The sequence below is a fragment of the Prionailurus viverrinus genome, chromosome A2 (genome assembly GCF_022837055.1).
Source record: "Prionailurus viverrinus isolate Anna chromosome A2, UM_Priviv_1.0, whole genome shotgun sequence".
NCBI classification, from domain to species: Eukaryota; Metazoa; Chordata; class Mammalia; order Carnivora; family Felidae; genus Prionailurus; species Prionailurus viverrinus.
Window position 1 is genome coordinate 69746479 of NC_062562.1, and position 20567 is coordinate 69767045.

The following is a 20567-nucleotide window of genomic DNA, read 5'->3' on the forward strand; positions in this document are numbered from 1 at the left end:
AAAGAAAGAGGCCAGTTGAAGGGGAGGGAAGGCACATTCTGGGTGGAAAGAACAGCACATGTGTGCCAGCGGGAAGCTGGGTCAGCAAGAGGCCCCAGAGGATGGCTGTGGGCCGCAGACGGGGGAGAGGCCGAGGGGGCTGCTGTCTTGGGATACCAAAGAATCCCACTGTGCGGGGCCTGGCATCTCGGCACTGAGATGCTGGAATCACAAAGGGAACTGTTTCGGCTCTTAAGACTAATTTCCCTGGGGTGGACTCAATGGTGATCTTACATTCAACAGCGGGCTGAACTGTAAGTATCTGAGCACAGAGAGACTGACTGTGCGTAAGGGTTTATGTACAGGGTATATAGTGCTTTTCAAACAGTGCTACCACTCACTCCCAAGAGATGGGCTCCCTGGTTTTGGAAAATGCACAAGAAATCTGAGAAAGGGGTCTCTTCCATGGGACAGGCCACAGTGTTGGTTCCACTATCACATGGGATTATTCTTCTCTTAGCCAGATATGAATGATACTGAGGCACCTCATCTGATATTGCACCTTAGACTAACAGAGACCAAGTAAGTACCAGGCAGGGACAGAACAAGTCAAAAGGTAGGAGACTGACTACCAGCTTAGGTATCAATCATCAGATTCATTCCTCATTGAAATATTGGTCTGAGAGAACTTATTTTAAGAGAGAAACTGACAAGGGGTCAGGAAAATGAGCTTATAGAACAAGGAAAGAGAGGAAGGGGAAAAAGTGGAGTATAGTAAAGAAAAGCTGTTCTTTGAAGCACTAAAGCTTGACTGTCCTCTAGATGTTCCCTTTCATTGCTGAGCGGGTTTGGAAGCTTTACGGGGATTAAGAGAGGAAGTTCATGCCTTTTCCATTATCCAAAGTAATCTGGTTTCTTCAGTTCAATGTGTTTTTTCAATCCCTTCTTGCCCTCCCCCCAGCACTCAGCACAGCAGCTCTCTCCCTGGATGCACGTCCCAGGCATCAGGTGAACCATGATGCAGACCCAGGTGGGTGGGAGCCCCCAGGGCAGGGCTCACGCACACAATAACCCTGCTGGTTTTTACTCCTTCATAGTGTAGCTCTACTCAAGGGTGCTACTGGTCTAGTTCTTCAAACCATGAAGATTTCATTCAGACTGTGTTGGTCAAAGATTACTCAAGATTTTAGAACCAGGGGGACTTTTGGAAGCATTCTTCTCCAAAACCTTTGTTCTATGGTAAGGAGACAGAAGTCCTTAAAAACGAGGTGGGACCAAGGTTGGAAAGTAGCCCTTCCTTCTTTCTATGTCCAGCTCCATATTCCTATCCCCTATGCTTCCACAAACACCTGCCTCCCACATGACTCTCCTGCTACTCTCTCACCATGTTGGTTCTTCTTACCTCCTTGTCCCATCAACATGCTGGTCCCTTTGAACAGAACACCCTCTCTGACACCCAGTCAGAAGCTTTGCAGCTTTTCCCAACTTTTCTGGGATCAGAGGCTCCATCCTGTGTTTCCAGAACATGAGTTTAAAACCCTCCACATAGAATTACCTATTTAGACACCTGCTTCTTTTAGGAGCTTGGCTACCCTAAGTGCCTCTCCATGGGACCCTGGTGTGTACGAGACCCTTCATGTTTACTGAGAGAAGGAATGCACAGGAGCCAGACCCAAGCATCCTTTGACTTCAGCTGGGGCACCTCAGACTCACATCTCCAGCTGTTCTCTGGATGTACCCCCACTTTAGAACCTGTTGTCAGAATCTCCTCTTCTGTCATCTGGCACTCCCTGTTTGATGGCACTCATAAGATGTCTCTGTGCAGGGATTCCGCTCACTCACTGCATGCTGCCTTACCAACATGTCCCAACTCTGATAAGTGACCCTGGCTGGCCTCTAAAAGGCACCTGACTGCTGGCTCAGGTAAAGTTTCCTGGGAAAGCCAACAGAAGATGCTCTAGCTTCTAGGCCCTTATGTTTCTCCTGCACTCTCAATTTTTTAAAAAAAAATCACCTGATGGGCGCCTGAGTGGCTCAGTTGGTTGAGTGTCTGACTTCGGCTCAGGTCATGATCTCACAGTTTGTGGGTTCAAGCCCCACATTGGGCTCTGTGCTGACAGCTTGGAGCTTCAGATCCTGTCTCCCTCTCTCTGCCCCTCCTCCACTCTCATTCTGTCTCTCTCTGTCTCTCAAAAATGAATAAACATAAATTTTTTTTTTTTTAAATCACCTGATACCTAAATCTTGACAAGTTTTTTTCATTTTTAGGAACATTTCATTTTTAGGAACATCTGGTGCTTCAGGCTAACCTGGCATAACTTCCTAAGCATTTCAGGACTCTTGCCCCGGACAGTCCTGTCTCCTCCTACCACAAGGCCCCATAGAGGAAAGTTCTGAGGGAAAGCATGCATGAAGCTAGGCAAAGCTCTGAAATACCACCTATCCTGATCCTCCCGGTCCCTACTTTGGTACTGGCCCACTTCACTTGAAGTGTACTCAGAGATGTTTACATTCAGAAGATCTTAGGCTAAAAAAAATTACCTTCTATTATAGAGTTTTAGGCACCAACATGGCACTTGGTTCAGGAGGTCTTGCCAGAGGTAGTGACATCAAGACAGGGGATGTCCAAGCCAACCCTAAGGGGGGCTGGGCCAGGGCCCGATGTGACAGGTGAGTCGAGCCCCCAAATGGCCAATGCCCCATCAAGGAGGTGGTGATGGTGATATGGAAGCAGGCTCTCCTATCAAAGACAATGTGACATGTGGAATCCCACTTACTGGCATTTTCCCTAATCAAACTTGGGAACAGTTGTCAGAAGGGAAAGACAAAACCTCACAAAAAATTTCAAGTGGCTGCTGTAACATGCTTATTAGTAAAAGTCTTAATGTCTTTGGAAGTCAGTGATGTCAGAATCTAAAAGTCATAGAGAAGCTTAAGGCTTAACCCTTTGTGGAGCTTGCCTGGATGACACTACCATTGCAGTGAAGCAGAGGAGAGGGCATGTGGGTGCAGGAAATGCTCTTTTGGTTTTAGGCACATCCTCTCCTACTCACACCCTGCTGTCCCTGAGATGTGAAGCAGTGTCTCAACTATAGACTCAAATACGTTTTTAGACACACCCCTGAGCAGGCACCCTTTAAAGAGGGCAATCCCCTGGGGAATCCTGTTATTAATGGAAACTGCACCTCTCCCCTTCCAGGATGCTCCGTCAGCGTCACTCCCTTATCCCCTCTCAAGGTAGAATTTTACAGACTTCCCCCAGGAGAGCTGGAAGAGGGACAAGGATGCAGGCTGTCTGTCCTGAAAGTTATCTACTCAGCTGACACCATGAGTGGGAATGACTTCTAGGCAGCACAGACTTGATCGCAAGTCGGCTAATTCTGAATCTTTCGGACAGTCATCCTCAGCTCCATCTCAGAAACTGGCACAGCAGCTTCTGGAGAACAACAGTCCTCCAGCCTACCTCCCAAAGACGAACTCTTCTTTCCGGCCACCCTCTGTGAAAACGGGAACAAGCTTTCTGCAAACTCGGTGAGGCAACCTGAACATACCTGTGTGCTTGACAGAGGCTGTCCCCGAGACCAAGACCTCAGGTGAAGGTGACGTGACAATACTGAGGCTGGCAGAGCCGTTGGGGGGTGGGTGGTAGACCAAAGCATTCGAGACCAGGAGGGGTTGCGACCTACCAAAAATACCACAGCCTCTGTATGGAGAGGGCCCGCACACAGCACCTGGAGCCACAGCAGTCCTCGTAAGGGCGGCATCTGTAGGAGAAAGGGGGCAGAGGCTGGTCAGTGTCCTGGGTCGGAAGGAAGGCCGAACCATTCATGAGGTCCAGGCCGACTCAGGGCAACGGGCAGAAACGCCACCGCTGCATGTCACCAACCAGAACTGAGTGCTGTCTGGTGGCCCAAACAGAAGGTGCAGAGATGGATCTGGCCAGTGCAGGTCAGTGTGATTCAAAGCGCCGGGTTCACTACCCATCTTCAGATGCTGAATCACAATGGTTCCCTTCTGGTGGGGCCTGTGAACCAAGGCCAGCATGAGTCACACCAGCGCTGCAATGGGAAGGAAGTTCAACAACAGACCCGTGTCCACATGCTATAGACCCTGCTCAGCGCTCGATCCCTGATGATGGTCCAAAGCTGGGTGCACGGCACTGGCAAGTCCCCTGAGGTTCAAAGCAGAGCTTATGAAGTCAGACAGATTAGCAAGTTTAGTTCCGGTCTTGCCACTTAATGGCTATGGGACTCTGGCAAGTCACTGGACCTCTGCAAGCCTCAGTTCCCCCATATCTGAGTTTTCGTAGTTTCCTAGTGAAAGTGGTGGGAGGGCAGGATCCCTTTATAGTGCTGTATCCTTATATACTCTGCTGACAGGGCTGTCCTTGTCTCGCTGCCCCCTCCCCTCCACGGTGCCTGAGGCTTGGGGCCCTGTGGGGTGTGGGTGGGGCTCAGGGGCTATTCCTCCCCTAGAATAGCTGCCCAGTCCAGGCCCTTAGGACTCAGTGCAGGCTCCAAGGAGTCAACCCAGCTTCCTATAAGATGCCTGCCACCCCCTTTTTTTGGAAAAGAGAGACGACTATGAAAGCTGAAGCCCCTTGATTCTGCACCTTGGTATTTACAGAGAAACTGTCACTGCAGTGACTTGAGTCCATGTGGCAGTAGGTGGGGAAAAGGGAGAAGGTGGACTGTTTCTCAGTAATGTTGGATGATCATATATTTGTCATCTAGGTTCCTGCCGACTTTCTTCTTTTAAAAAATAGCCGGGAGAAATACACAATTTGATCCAGGATCTTAGACACTGAATCTGTAGATAATTCTGGTACAAATTGGTTTGCTTTATGCATAATTGTGTAGAAAATAGCTCCCTGGGAAATATTAGCAAAGATTAGTTAAGACGGAGAGTTAAGAGTTATAGTGAAACTCAGCAGACCTGAGTTCCTATGCCGTTTCTCCTTGGTTGGCTCCCAGGGCTTGAGTCCATGTTTTTATTTTATTATTATTATTTTTGAAATGTTTATTTATTTCTGAAAGAGAGAGAGAGAGAGAGAGAGAGAGAGAGAGAGACTGTGAGCAGGGGAGGGGCAGAGAGAGAAGGCAACAGAGAATCCCAAGTAGGCTCCATGCCATCAGCACAGAGCCCGATATAGGGCTCAGACTCCTGAACGGAGAGATCATGACCTGAGCCAAAACCCAGAGTAGGACACTTAACTGAGTGAGCTACCTAGGAGCCCTGTTGTGTCTATCTTTTTAAATACCCAGCACCCAACTGCTGCTATATCTATCATTTCAAGGACAAAACTTATCTGAGAGACTCCTGTCCAGTCACCTCCACCACCAGTACCACATTCTCCATATGATACAGATGTTTTCACATCCAGTCCTCCCATAATCCACAAACACAGACTTCTACGTACTAGGTAGAACTTGTTGTGATTTCCATGAGATGCTTCCATCCATCGGTGACATAAGATTATCTGTTTAACTTGCCTTAATCAATCAACACATAGTAGAACACTGAAGTGTGTGTCTAAAAATGCTGCTGGTCAAACAAAGGAAAAAAGAGGAAAATAAATCCACAGACTCTTAAATACAAACAATAAACTGGTGGTTCCCAGAGGGGAGGTAGGTGGGCAGGGTGAAATAGGTGAAGGAGATTAAGAGTGCACTTACTCTCATGAGCACTGAGTAACGTATAGAATTGCTGAATCATCATATTGTACATCTGAAGCTAATGTGACACTGTATATGAATTATACTTAAATTAAAAAAAAAATTTAGGGGTGCCTGGGTGGCTCTGTCGGTTAAGCATCCGACTTTGGCTCAGGTCATGATCTGACAGTTCGTGGGTTTGAGCCCTGTGTCGGGCTCTGTGCTGACAGCTCAGAGCCTGGAGCCTGCTTCCAATTCTGTGTCTCCCTCTCTCTCTGCCCCTCCCCCACTCATGCTCTGTCTTTCTCTCTCTCTCTCAAAAATAAATAAATATTTAAAAAATTAAACAAAAATAAATTTTAAAAATGCCGTGGGTTCTTATAATCTATGCATCCATTAAAAAGCCACACCGGGGCGCCTGGGTGGCTCAGTCGGTTAAGCGTTCGACTTCAGCCAGGTCACGATCTCGCGGTCCGGGAGTTCGAGCCCCGCGTCAGGCTCTGGGCTGATGGCTCGGAGCCTGGAGCCTGTTTCCGATTCTGTGTCTCCCTCTCTCTCTGCCCCTCCTCCGTTCATGCTCTGTCTCTCTCTGTCCGAAAAATAAATAAACGTTGAAAAAAAAATGTTTAAAAAAAATAAAAATAAAAAGCCACACTAAGGTGCTACTAAGGAGCTGAGCTTTGCACTGGATCCTGGGATGGGGCGTGAGGGATGGAACAATGAAAAGCCAGACAGAAGTCCCTGCCGAGGAGGAGCTTTCTTTCTAGAAAAGGGAGGCAAACAATAAATAAAAAAAAAAACACATGAACTGTGTTGGATGGCAGTAAGTCCCACCATGGTGAAAAATAAAGTAAGAGCTGGTAGGCTGAGAGCAAGGGAGAGGGGGCAGTAGATAATAACACAAGTTTAAACAAGGAATTCAGGGATGACTCACTGAGAAGGTGACATCTGAGCAGAGACCACACAGAAATGCAGCCTGGCAATGACCTGGGCCAGCACAAGGGCCTCAGTGGTGGAGGAGTGTGGCTCTGGGGTGGCTGGACCTGCTGCGCCTCTAGTCCCAGTTGCACAGGGACTGTGGTTGCATTGTGGAGAAGAGTGGTTAAGCATCGAGTGTGAGAGGAGATGAATGGCCCTGTTCAGGGGGTTGGGGGTGGGGCAGGGAATCTGGGCCAGGGCTGGACCAGCAAGGACCCAGCACTGCACAAACAGCACCCTCTGCTAATGTGATGCACAGCATCATCCACGGTGACCCCGTGGTGCCCTCCTCCTCAAGAATCTCAATGGTCCTGGGTAACCAATATGTGTGTGCTCATGTGCATGTGTGTGTGTGTGTGCGCGCGCATGCACGCGCATCTGTGTGGAGAAAGAGGGGAGCATTCAAGGGAGAAAAAAGACTTCTTGCTTTTAGGGTAGGTGGAGTCCAAACAATTAATTGTAAATGAAAAGAGATGAAACTCCTTTCTATCATGCATCTGTAAAGATAATCCTCAGCAATTATGTTGGATTCATGATCAATGTGATAATGTGATAGGCAGGTTTCAAAGATGGCCCCAAGATTCTTACCCCTTTGTGTATGTGGTGTGCACGATCCCCTCCCCTGGAGTGCGGAGGGTCCTACAAATATGATGAAATGGCCACCCCCATGATTAGAGAATATTATGTAAGGTTGTATGTTATTTAAGGCTCTCCTGCTAGCTTCAAGAAGTAGCTACTGTGTTGTCAGAGGGACACATGGCTCGGACTGAGGGTGGTCTCCAGGAGCTGACTGCAACCACCAACCGGTCAGTGAGGAAACTGGCACCTCAGCCCGACAAGCACAGGGAACTGAACTCCACCAACCTGCACAAACTTGCAGAACCCCAAGCTACAGATGAGGACACAACCCAGCCAACTTCCTGATTTCAGCTTTGTGGGACCCAGAGCAAAGGACTCATAGATGCTATGGCCAGACTTGTGATCTATAAAAATTGTAAGAAAATAAATATACACTAAAACCTTGGTTTGTGAGCATACTTCATTCCGGAAACCTACTTGTAATCCAAAGCACTCGTACAATCAAAGCAAATTTCAAGAACCACTGGCTCAGTTGTGATCACGTGGCATTCAGCATCATGTACAACTTCTATTGCAAGACATCACTTGTTTATCAAGTTAAGATCTGTTAGGAATATTTGCTTGTCTTGCAGAACACCTGCAGGACGAGTTACTTGCAATCCAAGGTTTTACTGTAATAAGTTTGTAGTAATTTATCATGTAGCAACAGAATACTAAGACAAGTAAGGACAAAGGTCACAGGTTATGAGAACTTCGAGGTGCTTTACCACTGTCATAATACCCAAAGCTTCTATATACAAGGTAAGTATTATTAGCCTCATGTTTGAAATAATCTCAGGAAACAAGGCATTAGGGATATTGTGTGTCTTTTAAGTCCAGGGCACTATCTGCTAAAGCCAAGAATGGACTTGACCAGCATTCCAGGAAAGTGTTTAGCACAGACACTGCCTCGTAGGTAATATGGAGTCTTCCATTACCGAAGGGTAACTTCTTTATCCCTACTTGGTTTGCCCATTCTTCCTGGGCCCTGCTTTTACAAGCTGCTATGGGCCGAGCCATCCCAGTGATGATGTGTGGTGACTGTACTAACAGTGAGTCCACAATCATGTAGCTCATGAGAACGAACCAGCTGAAGAGGCAGAGAGAAGCAGAGCAGTGAAGAGATGCCTAAGAAAGCAAAAGAGGCTGAGAAAATGTGGGAGGTGAAGGGCAAGTTTAACGTGGCAGGAGCCATTCCCAAAGGGCAAACCAAGCCCCAAGGAAGTGACAGGGAAAAGAGGGAAACTCAGCAAGACCACAGAAACAGAGACCAGCATAGAATCCCTGGGTAAATAGCAGGAAGTCCCTGGGGCAGAGGCGACAGATGGAAATTCAGCGACCACTCTTTAGTGTGCTTTAACTAGGGACAGCATATTGATTCCCCCAAATGCCTGTACCACTCTCTGTCAATAACTTTCCACAATTAGCAGGTAGTTTAATCATTACAGATAGAAATAATACAGTAAGATGTGAGATTAGGTAAAAGTATGATGTTCGTTTGGAAAGGACTCTCCATGCTGCCGTAATAAATTATACATTAGAACAGTGTTGTTTAGCTACTGTGACCGACTAATGGATTGTGAAATCAGGTTATTAGGTTGTGATATCCATTTTACAGAGGCAAAGATCGATTTTAAAGAAATCCTAAGACATCACACGTAAGAAGTGTTTTGCGAAACTTCTCTTTTGACCACATATATATCCTTACAGACGTGTGTACTAGGCTGCACCACGAAGGCTGTTTCCTCAAAGCTCTGTTGTGTAAGCCCCAAAAGTGGACAAGCTCAAGTTGTGTTGTGTCTGTATCAGCTTCTTTACCCTGCTGGTAGGTTGTGGGCAGCATCAGGTCCAACCAGAAGGTCACTTCCTGCTGGCAGTGGTGCTGGGGTGAGGTCCTTTCAGGTCCCCCATGACTTCTGCCTGGGTGATACTGGTCAAATGGCTATTGCATTTTTGCTCCCAACTCTACTAAAAGTTGCCCTGCAACGATCCAATTCTGGAAGATGCAACTCTCAGGAAGGCCCCCTCCAGCAGGAATGGCCCCTGCTCACCTGCCTGCTTATGAGCACCCCACGAAGGGAGGAGGTGGCTGACGAGTGGTAGAGAACAGAGATGGCAGATGTTTGTGGATTGGGAGAAATCAGACTGTTCTCCTCCCGGCTCAGAATACTTGCTCTCCATAGCTCTGCCGCCTTTGCTGCCATGAAATTTCCTGTGTATCTCTCTCCGGGTTTTACCCCTAATGATAACCAGAGCTGCCTCAGGCACAGTCAGAGCTGAAGGCAGACTCAGCTAAACTCAGGTAAACACGAACTTGGTCTAAAGAAGGAAGGTAGGTATAGGGATAAACATTTGGTGAATGATCGTCTTTCAAGAGCTGAATTTGATAAAATGCTTGCCCTCCAGAGCTGTACTTATGAGCAAGCGTTTGCTACTTTGAAACCTAAGCCCTGCAGCATCCTATTTCCCAGGTTAGAGAAAACATGTAAGACAAGAACCCCTACAAGCCTTTGTCTCAAATTCTACACACACACACACACACACACACACACACACACTCCCCTCAGCCCAAGAATGAAGGCAGAAGCATAATGATTTTGAGTTCCTAATTCAAATTACTCTCTGTTATCAAGATTCAACGTCTAAGTGCTCTTACTTTTCAGGATCCAAATTTGGAACACTAGCAGCAAATATGTGTGGTCAACTAATTATCTGCTTTCTTTGCTCAAAACAGAGCATCCTTTATGCTCCCTTGCTTAGCTGAAGACCCATTCAGTCCAAACATACTCTTGCTCATTCTGCAGTCCTGGACTGGCTCCCAGTGTGAATACTGGCGAGTGCCAGACTCTTGAAGGAGCACGCAATTACCCATGGGGTGACACTCTTACCCATTTCTTTCTGCTACTTGTTTTTTTTCCCTGTGGACCTGCTGGTAAAGTAGGGCCCCAAGAACACACCTATTGGCATTGCAAATGGCTGTGATTACAAAAGGAATGTTAAATGTAACGCTGAGCTGAATAAAAAAGTAGGAAACACTAGCAGGCAGTCCAGCATACTAAATAAGCCATCGTCTGACACATCGGGTCTAGTGCCTAAGTCTCAAATGGCACTGGTGTTCCAAAAGCCCGCTCAAGACTAACTATACTCATTACCTTCACTGTGCGGGCCACAGAGGAAGTCCGGACAGAGACAAGAGAATTTTCCTTCTTGTTCCACTCTGTGTGCCTCCCCTCAGACTTGCAATAGAGAAGAACAAATGGGACTTTTAACTAAATTCACTCCTCAACGTATCCACCTTTCAAGCTTAGACTCAGAGACACACACTGCTGCCACAGAGGTGTGGAAACAGCACATCCACCAGCTGCAGTGGGTCCCTGGCCGAGCTTCCTGTCAGCCAGGCCTTCTTCAATGTATCCATGAGCCAAACATACATTTCTCATGAGATCAGAGACATGGATGTTAATTTGTTATTAAGTACATTGCAGAGATAAAAGGAGACTGTCTAGCCTGTCCTCCAGTAAAGGATCGGTAGTGAGGTCCTGAGGATACATAATGTAAAAGGAAGCATATGTCTGGAAACGCATCTGCCAAAAGTTAGAAATGTGTCATAGTAGCGATTAAATGCACATAGAACAGAATGGCTCCTCTGGGAGTTTCAGGAGTCTAAGAAGTAAGCACATGTCACACTCGGCACTGCCCAGGAGGGAAGGGGTCTGGCCACTGGACATATTTTTTTTTTGCTGTTGAGTCACATAAATCTCAAGGGCAGAAAAGGATAACATACTGGGGCAGGGAATGTTCAACATTAATCAACTCACAAAATCTTTGTAGTAAAGAAAACAGGCCAGATATTCATATGTTAACCCTTTCATGTGGTGTAAAATGGTAATATATACTGAAAATGATTCATGGTGGGGCACCTGGCTGGCTCAGTCAATTAAGCTTCCGACTTCAGCTCAGGTCATGATCTCGCAATTCGTGAGTTTGAGCCCCGCACTGGGCTCTGTGCTGACAGCCTGGAGCCTGCTTTCAATTCTGTGTCTCCCTCTCTCTCTGACCCTCCTCCACTTGTGCTCTCTCTCTCTCTCAAAACTAAATAAAAATTAAAAAATAATTTTAAGCTGACTCATGGAAAATCATCTCAGCATCTGGAGGAACAACAAAAATAAGCATTCAGAGTGGGGGTCTAGAAATGGAGTTTGTGGGGTTTGCTAATTTATTTTTGGTGTTAAATAAAGAACAGGGCATTGCTAACAAATGAAAACTTTGGAGTTTTAAGTAATTTCCTGTCAACACTGTTTCATTTAAAATTCCAATCTATTCCATCACCTGCTATATTAAGTCTCAGCAAACCACCCCCTTCCTTCTACATTTCTGCCAGTACAACGCATGTCCCTTGTCCAATCCTGACTGTCTTACTTTGACAGGTGGTCTGCTCTCCTCAATTGTATGCTGTACGTATCCTGATAGCTAGCCTTCCTCTTACACTCCTTTTATTATCATTTGTTTGCTCCCACAGAGCAAAGCACATGGCAGATGCTTGAAGCCTTACGGAGTTCAAATCAGGAAATACATTCAACATTATCAAAGACCCTCAATTAACCTGTGAGAAACAGGACTCCTTAGAAAAACTAAACACATGCCTACAAGGTTTGGAGAAAACTCCAAAAGGCAAGTGAAACTCTAGGGTGAGGGACAAAGCAGAGGTCAGCTTAATCCTTGGCCCACCCAGTGCCCTTGGGAAATCTCCTTGACACATCTTGCAAGAGCTTGAAGAACTCTGTGCCTTCCTTGTATGGAGGACTTCCCCCTCTGACCGCAGCATGGGACGGGCTTTCCCCTTCCACCCCCTCCCACAGAGACTGTCCACTCACGACTGCAGGATCTCCTGAGGTGCACGCCTCTCACGATTCTGGGGCATTCTTCCTCAGGCAGAGTCCACGTCTGGCCCTCATTGGTCCTATTCCCACCTCCTAGGGCCATCACACAATAAGCAGCCCCATCAACGTCTGAAAGAATCCTCACAGTTTCCACAGTCTTCTCCTCTCCAGGAACATATCGAGTATAGTTTTGGTACAATCTCAGTTTCCTATCCTCAGGAAGAATGTCCATTCACTCTCATTTGTACACTTACTGCAGCCTTAGTACCAATATTTTAAGCCAGCTGAATCATAGCGACATTCCAGTTTTTTCACTCAGTAAGTTGTATCTTCCCATCCTGTACAGTAGGGGCTACAGGACCTAAATATAGGATCTAATAGTTAGCTCTAATCAAACTTCATGTTTGAAATCTGGTCTGTTATTTAGTCGGTCAGGAGCTTCCGGAACCTCATTCTGTCACTCTAAGCATTCACTGTGCCTTTGAGTCTTCTGTCATTTAAAATTTTTTTTTAATGTTTATTTATTTTTGAGACAGGGAGAGACAGAGCATGAATGGGGGAGGGTCAAAGAGAGAGGGAGACAGAATCTGAAACAGGCTCCAGGCTCTGAGCTGTCAGCACAGAGCCCGATGCGGGGCTCGAACTCACGGACCGTGAGATCATGATCTGAGCTGAAGTCGGATGCTTAACCGACTGAGCCACCCAGGCGCCCCAAGTCTTCTGTCATTTAAATGAAGAATAGGAGTCACGTTTTCTTGGGACCTGGGAATGTGCAACCTCACCCAGCCCATTGTCTACAGTGCTCCCATAGCAGATGACGGGGCACGGCAGTGTCCAATAACAGCCCAGTAAGGTCAGGTGGACAATGAGGCCTGGGCCTCAACATCAAATGGACTCTTGCCACACCTCAATGCTGAAATCTAGAACCAGAGATCTTCTGAAAGCCTGACAGGCTGCCTAGAGTAAGAAAATCAAAGGAATGGGAATGCAAGCTGCTGCAGCCACTGTGGAAAACAGTATGGAGGTTCCTCAAGAAACTAAAACTAGAACTACCCTACGACCCAGCAATTGCACTACCAGGCATTTATCCATGGGATACAGGTGTGCTGTTTCGAAGGGGCACGTGCACCCCCATGTTTATAGCAGCACTCTCCACAATAGCCAAAGTATGGAAAGAACCCAAATGTCCATCGATGGATGAATGGATAAAGAAGATGTGGCATACACACACACACACACACACACACACACACACACACACACACAGTGGAGTATTACTTGGCAATCAAAAAGGATGAAATCTTGCCATTTGCAACTATGTGGATAGAACTGGAGGGTATTATGCTAAGTGAAATGAGTCAGTCAGAGAAAGAGAAAAATCATAGGACTTTACTCGTATGAGGACTTTAAGAGACAAAACAGATGAACATAAGGGAAGGGAAACAAAAATAATATAAAAACAGGGAGGTGGACAAAACAGAAGAGACTCATAAATATGGAGAACAAACTGAGGGTTCCTGGAGGGGTTGTGGGAGGGGGGGATGGGCTAAATGGGTAAGGGACACTAGGGAATCTACTCCTGAAAGCATTGTTGCACTATATGCTAATTTGGATGTAAATTTAAAAAAATTAAAAATAAAATTAAATAAATAAAGAGGAAATAATAAACCCCAAGTATTTTATAGTTAAATAAAAAAAGAAAATCAAAGGAAGAGAAAGAAAGAAACCCACCCTGCTAAATGAGTCCTGGCCTAGCTGCGTGGGATGTGGGGGTGGGAGGCAGGGGTGTGGACTGAAATTGCACACCATGGCAGGAGGAGTGGCTACCTGAGCACCCAGACCCAGCGCTAAGTGGGTTCTAGGACACTAACCAGCTGTCCTATATGCTGACCACTCAGAGCGTCCAGTGCCTGGATGAAAAGAAAGCAGTATGTGAATTATATATTCACTTATAATAAAGAGGAAGTTGGAAGGAAGAAAGGATCCAAGACCTCCTCTCCCTACAGCTTGTGAGTGTGACTGCTACAGTATGCCTTCCATATTGTCACTCAAATCAGTGACAAAGTATTGAGGACGGAGCCAATGGTGAGCTCCATTAGAGCTGCCTTCCATGTTGGTATTTTATTAATCTTAATTTATAGGGACAGCTCTTACACCAGTTACAGATCCACCCACCTGGCCCATTTAGAGCAGAATTCCCTGTCTCATCGCTGAGCTATCGTGTGAGAGGCTATTAAATGTCCCCATGAAACTGAGGCACACTGTCAAGTTGCAGATCTCCCAGTCTTATGGTCCCTTTGAAAAGAATGAGCCCAACCTCACAGGACATTAGAGGGGTAAACCCAAATTAGTTCCAGATGATCACAGAATATCCCTTTAATAATCTCTTCTAGATGATTCTCCTGAAGCCTCCACCTAGGAGCCCCCTTCTCGAGCAAATGCCCTGGGTGATGAGCTCACTTTTCATCTTTTGCACATGCCCTTTTAAAACCTCAGCCCGGTGGGCTGCTTGCTTCCTAAGCATATCGACATCCTGAGTAGTCCTGCCTCTTCTCTCCTAAACAAGGTATCTTCCTGAAATGTCCCACCAACTCCCTGAAGCATCACTTCCAGATGCATATCAATGAGTCACAGCCATCTCTTGCCCAAAATTGAGTCTGTCATCCTAAAATCTATTAGTCACCATCAATTCTACCTTCCTATAACAAGCTTTTTTATGATATTATACTATTTAATATAACTTTGCATTTTCATCCTTAGGATGGCATAACATGGCAGATCATAGCTCTGGCTTGCCTTTCAGACCCCAACCTACTATGGGAAAGTTCTCCATTTGAATGAAACAGCAATAAGTCTCCCCTGCAAACAGGGAAGGACAAGGTCCAGGGGGAGCACCTAGCTCTCCAAGTGCTCACACTCTGTGTTGAGCACTCAGGAAAATGGTTCTCCAGAACCATCAGGTAGCTTTAAAAAACACCCATGCCTTTTGGTTGTGAATCACTCCTCTCAGGTGAGTCTGGTACACAGCCAGGACTGAGAGCCAAAGGATCTAAATTTGGAGAGCTCTTGTCTCTTCCTCCTTTCTCGGCACCCAGTCAAGAGAGCAGGAGTAAGGTGCGAGTTTGTGCTTGTGCATGTGAGTGCGTGCATGTGGTGGGGTTTATTGTTTTTATTTTTCTGCCAATTAAAAAAGCACTTTTACTGAGGCATAATTGTTATGCAAAAAAACTTCACATATTTAATGCATGCAGTTAGATGTTTGGACATACAAAAGCACCTGTGATACAATCATCACAATCAAAGTAATACACATATTCGGATCAGTTTCGATAGTGAATATCTGTGAGAGAAAAACTTTTTTTTAAAGGACTTTCATCTCTCCAATCACACATTTTAAGCCTTTCATCTGTCTGGCTGTCAAGACAAAAACTTCACAGATTTGAAGATGAGCTGATGGTTCATTCTTTCTGTCAATGTCAGTTGACTGTTGATATGTCAGTATCATTTCTTTCCCGGTGTGACTTTGTGTCCCTGACAGGCAGGGCTGTGCCTATCTGTTGAGACAAGGTCCTACTTTGATGATATTTTAACTCTGATCTGGTTGACATACCCCATGGCAAAGTCAACCATCTCTGGGCTCTGAAGAAGGTGGGAAGGACAGCTGCCCCATGAGTTGTTTCTCCAGAGGCACATCTTTTACTAGAAAACATCTCGAATAAACCAGGACTGGTTGTCCTTAGGGTGGCATATGGGGATTACCTAGGGAATTTTTACTTTTGCCACGGAAGAAAACACTATAAATGCTTATGATAAGTCCTAAAAGTTACAGACCAAATGGCTTACAAAGGGCTCATTCCCTTGCCATGTAGCCCTTGAATCGCTGATGCCTCAGAGCACTTGCGCCCACTGTTGAGGTGAGGAGATGAGGTAAAATGGACCAGGAGGCTTGAAACCACAGCTGACTTTTGCTAACTCCAAGTTCGGAGACTCTAACCTTGTGTTTCTGGGAGAGGTTTCTCCTCTTTTCTCCTTTCAGACAGAAAGGATCTGATCACTTAAAATCAGTTTCATTCAACTCTGTCCTGAAAACCAAAGGACTTATTCCTCTAGCTCTGGATTAACTCTCAGACTGGAAAACTAAATTCTGGCAAGAAGAGTGAATTAACATGGAAAATGAAAAACAGAAGTGAAGTCCTATGATCTTACAGAATTTAAATCTGTTAATACATGTCATTTTATTTAAATAGAACTACCATAACAATACAAATGGAATGATAAGAATTTGCCATTACAATCTTTAAAGCAGACAGACTCTAGTGCGAATTAGCTCAAAAATCTTAAAAATTAGAGTCAAGATGATACCTGGCTTACTTTCTCAGCTTTACTTTTACTTGGGTGATGAACTCCTATTTATATGCTCAGAACTCTTACATCTACACTCTATCTCTGGACTCCCTCCTGAGCTACAAAAACAAAGCTCCCACGATCCACGCTTCTGGGATGTTCTGCAAGAACTTCAAACTCAACATGGACATAGCTGACATCCTCTACTCCCTCTTCTTCTAAATCCCTCCTTAAAACCTGTCCTTTGCATGATCTCTCTCACTATCTGCCCAAATGGAGACCTCTGAGTAACTGAGTCCCTTTATTCCCACACTGGTTCTTCTGTGAAATACCATTCCAGCCCACCACTGTGTTCTTTAGCTGTCTTCATAGGGTCAGACCTTCCATATTTTGCCCTGACTACAGCAATAACCTCCTCATTTTGAGACAACAACTGCCTCATTTACATGGCTCTCAGCCGTGTACTGTCCTGACAGCTTTCTGACAGACCAAGCTGATGCACTGTGCAGAAGGAAGTCTCCACTAGACCCTTCTCAATGAGCCTCACACTCCTTTTTCCACCTCATCCCCTGCCACCTGCCAGGCACCCTGAACTCTAGACTTGTGGTTCCCCAAATATATGATGCATCTTCATACTTCCATGCCTTACACTTCACTAAAGCCTCTGAAACTGCTCCTCACCCTTCAAAGGTCAGCTTTGTGAAGTCTTCCCTAACACCACCCCTAATTCTCCCCCATACACCATGATTCCCCCTTTGCTAGATCTCCATTGATACAGTTCTCATCACGTACTGTATTATTGTTCATCGTTAACAGCATCTGTCTTCCATACGGGACCCCGAACTTAAGAGCAGTCCTATGTCATTCCTTTAGGTACTGCCCAGGTGCCTACCATGGCTCCAGGCACATCATAAGTGCCTGGCCTTAAGCAAAAGTGACAATGCAGTAGAAAGGAGACTCCTCGAGATAAAATAGCACATTAACTACCATGAACTCAGAGTACAAAGGGTACTTTGATGACAATATGACACCCAGTGCTGGTGAAGATGGCTGGAAACAGGTGCTCTCATACATTCTTGGCTGATTATATCATGAGAGCTTTGGGGAGGCTAGTCTGGCAGTATTTACTAAAATATAACATAAGCATAACCTTTGCTAACACAATTACATTTCTGCAAAATCATCCCATGACAAAAATAAGTTCAAGCATATCAAGATATAGTATGTACAGAGATGTTTATCAAGTAGTGGGGCACACTGAAATCCTTTCTATAAACTCCTGGGACCAGATATGTGGAGAACTCAGAACCGTTTGGATTCGTGGATGATAAGATTGCATAATACCACTGAGCACAATTTGCACTGAAATTCACAAAACACCTGTTAAGATAATCAAACAAGAGGCCATCAGCTGAGGTGGCATCACAGCCTATGTAAGCAAACCAAAACCTAAGCCAGAGTCAATTCCTGTAAATGCCTCAAGGTTAAGAACCACTCACAAATAGACAGCTAGGGTCTCCCAAATAATGCAACCACTTACATTACAGCCCATTAAATAATTTCCTTGATTTGCTTCTCTATAAAATCCTTGCCCCAAGTTCCTGTTGGTAGAGTGCTCCTAACAACTTCCATTATGGGATTGCCCAATTTGGATGGATGTTTACACAAATAAACTCTAACATTTTCTAATATGCCCCAGTTTATCTTTTAACACATCATGCTAGATGGAATTTTACAAAGAATAGCCCTGTGTCTGTACAAATCCATTTCTGCTACCAAGTGAATTACTTAAAAATTTGCTCACATGAACGTTCTCTGGGATAGCTCACATTAGGCAACAAAACGAAAATCTACAAATGGAAGAATAATGAAATCATGTAGTGCATCTCTTCTGACCACAATGGTATGAACTAGAAATCCATTATAAGAAAAAATATGGAAAAAACACAAACGTGGAGAATCAACAGCATACTATTAAACAACCAATGGGTCAATGAAGAAATCAAAGAGGAAATAAAAAATACATGGAGACAAATAAAAATGAAAACACGATGATCCAAAATGTTTGGGATGCAGTGAAATCAGTTCTAAGAGAGAAATTATAGGACTCCATTTAGAAATAAGGAAAACCTCAGGTAAATAATCTAACCTTATATCTAAAGACACTAGAAAAAGAAGAACAAAGCCCAAAGTCGGTAGAAGGAAAGAAATAATAAAGAACAGAGCAGAAATAAAAGAACTAGAAGAATAGAAAAGATCAGTGAAACCAAAAACTAGCTCTTTGAAAAGGTAAACAAAACTGATAAAGCTTTAGCAAGATTCTTCAAGAAATAAAATAGCACCCAAATAAATAAAATCAGAAATGAAGTAACAACTGATACCACAGAAATGCAAAGGATTGTAAAAGATTACTATGAAAAATTACATGTCAACATATTGGACAACCTAGAAGAAATGGATGAACTCCTAGAAACATACAATCTTCCAAAACTGAAATTACTAAGAAAGAGAAAATGTGAATACACCAATACTGGCAATGAAATTGAATCAGTAATCAAAAAACTCCCAATAAACACAAGACCAGGACCAGATGGATTCACAGGTAAATTCTATGAAACATTTAAAGGAAAGTTAATACCTCTTCTCTTCAAGCTAGTCCAAAAAAATTAAGAGGAAGGAAAGCTTCCAAATATATTCTGTGAGGCCAGCATTATCCTAACACCAAAACCAGACCAAAGGGCACTACAAAATAAGAAAACTACGGGCCAATATTTCTGATGAACTTAGATGGAAAAATTCTCAACAAAATATGAGCAAACCACACTCAACAATACATTAAAAGGATTATTCACCATGACCAAGTGCGATTTATTCCAGGAATGCAAGGAAGACTCAACATTCACAAACAAATCTATGTGATATACCACATTACTAAAATGAAGGATAAAAATCATATGATCATCTCAATACATGTAGAAAAAGCATTTGACAAAATGCAAAATCTGTTCATGATAAAATCTCTCAACAAAGAAGTTTGAAAAGGGGCTCCTGGGTGGCTCAGCTGGTAAAGCATCCAACTTCAGCTTAGCTCATGACCTCACAGTTCATCGGTTTAAGCCCCGCATTAGGCTCTGTGCTGACACCTCGGAGCCTAGAGCCTGCTTCAGATTCTGTGTGTGTCTCTCTCTCTCTCTGCCCCTCCCCAACTCATGCTCTGACTTTCTCTCTCAAGAATAAACATTAAAAATTTTTTAAAAATTATTTATAAATACCATGTTAAATTTTAAAAAATTAGAAATGGAATTTGGACCTTCAGTAGTAAAAACAAAACAAAACAAAACAGAATGGACACTACCTGAACATACAATGATTACAGGGAAATGTGTGGGTTACAGTGACTCCCCGGGAATACTCTATTATAAAAAATAATGAGGTTGCTTTGTATACGGATTCAGAGGACTATATACAATATGTAAACTCAAAAAATCAAGTTACCCAATATATACAGAAATAAGGCATTTTAGGGTTGTCTGTGTTCATTTGGGTTGCTATAACAAAATACCACTGGCTAATAAACAACATAAAGTTAATTCTCACTGTTCTGGAGTCTGGCAAGTCCAAGATCAATGATCACGATCATGTTCTCATGAGGGCCCTCTTTTTTTGTTGTTGTTGTTGTTTTTACTGTTTATTTATTTTTGAGACAGAGAGAGACAGAGCATGAGCAGGGAAGGGGCAGAGAGAGAGGGAGACACAGAATGTGAAGCAGGCTCCAGGCTCTGAGCTGTCAGCACAGAGCCCGACGCGGGGCTCGAACTCACAAACTGTGAGATCATGACCTGAGCCGAAGTCGGACACTTAACCGACTGAGCCACCCAGGCGCCCCGTGAGGGCCCTCTTTCTGGTTCATAGCTGGTGCCTCCTTGCTATGTCTTCCCTCAATGGTGGAAGGAACAAGGGATCTCTTCAGAGCCTCTTTTATAAAAAGCATTCTGAGGGCTCAGCCTTCATGACCTAACCACCTCCCAAAAGCTTGACTTCCTAGTACCATCACCTTGGGGGCTTAGGAATCAACATATGAATTTTGGGGTAACACAAACATTCAGACCACAGC

The 20567-nt window shown here is 44.6% G+C and overlaps 1 protein-coding gene across 1 annotated transcript in view; it reads right to left on the reverse strand.

Moving 5' to 3' along the window:
- Window positions 1-20567, reverse strand: part of VOPP1 (VOPP1 WW domain binding protein) — a 111389-nt gene that overhangs the window by 28043 nt on the left and 62779 nt on the right. The window contains exon 3 of the mRNA XM_047834762.1: window positions 3666-3743. Coding sequence (XP_047690718.1) covers window positions 3666-3743 — 78 coding nt within the window. The remainder of the gene's footprint in view (window positions 1-3665; window positions 3744-20567) is intronic.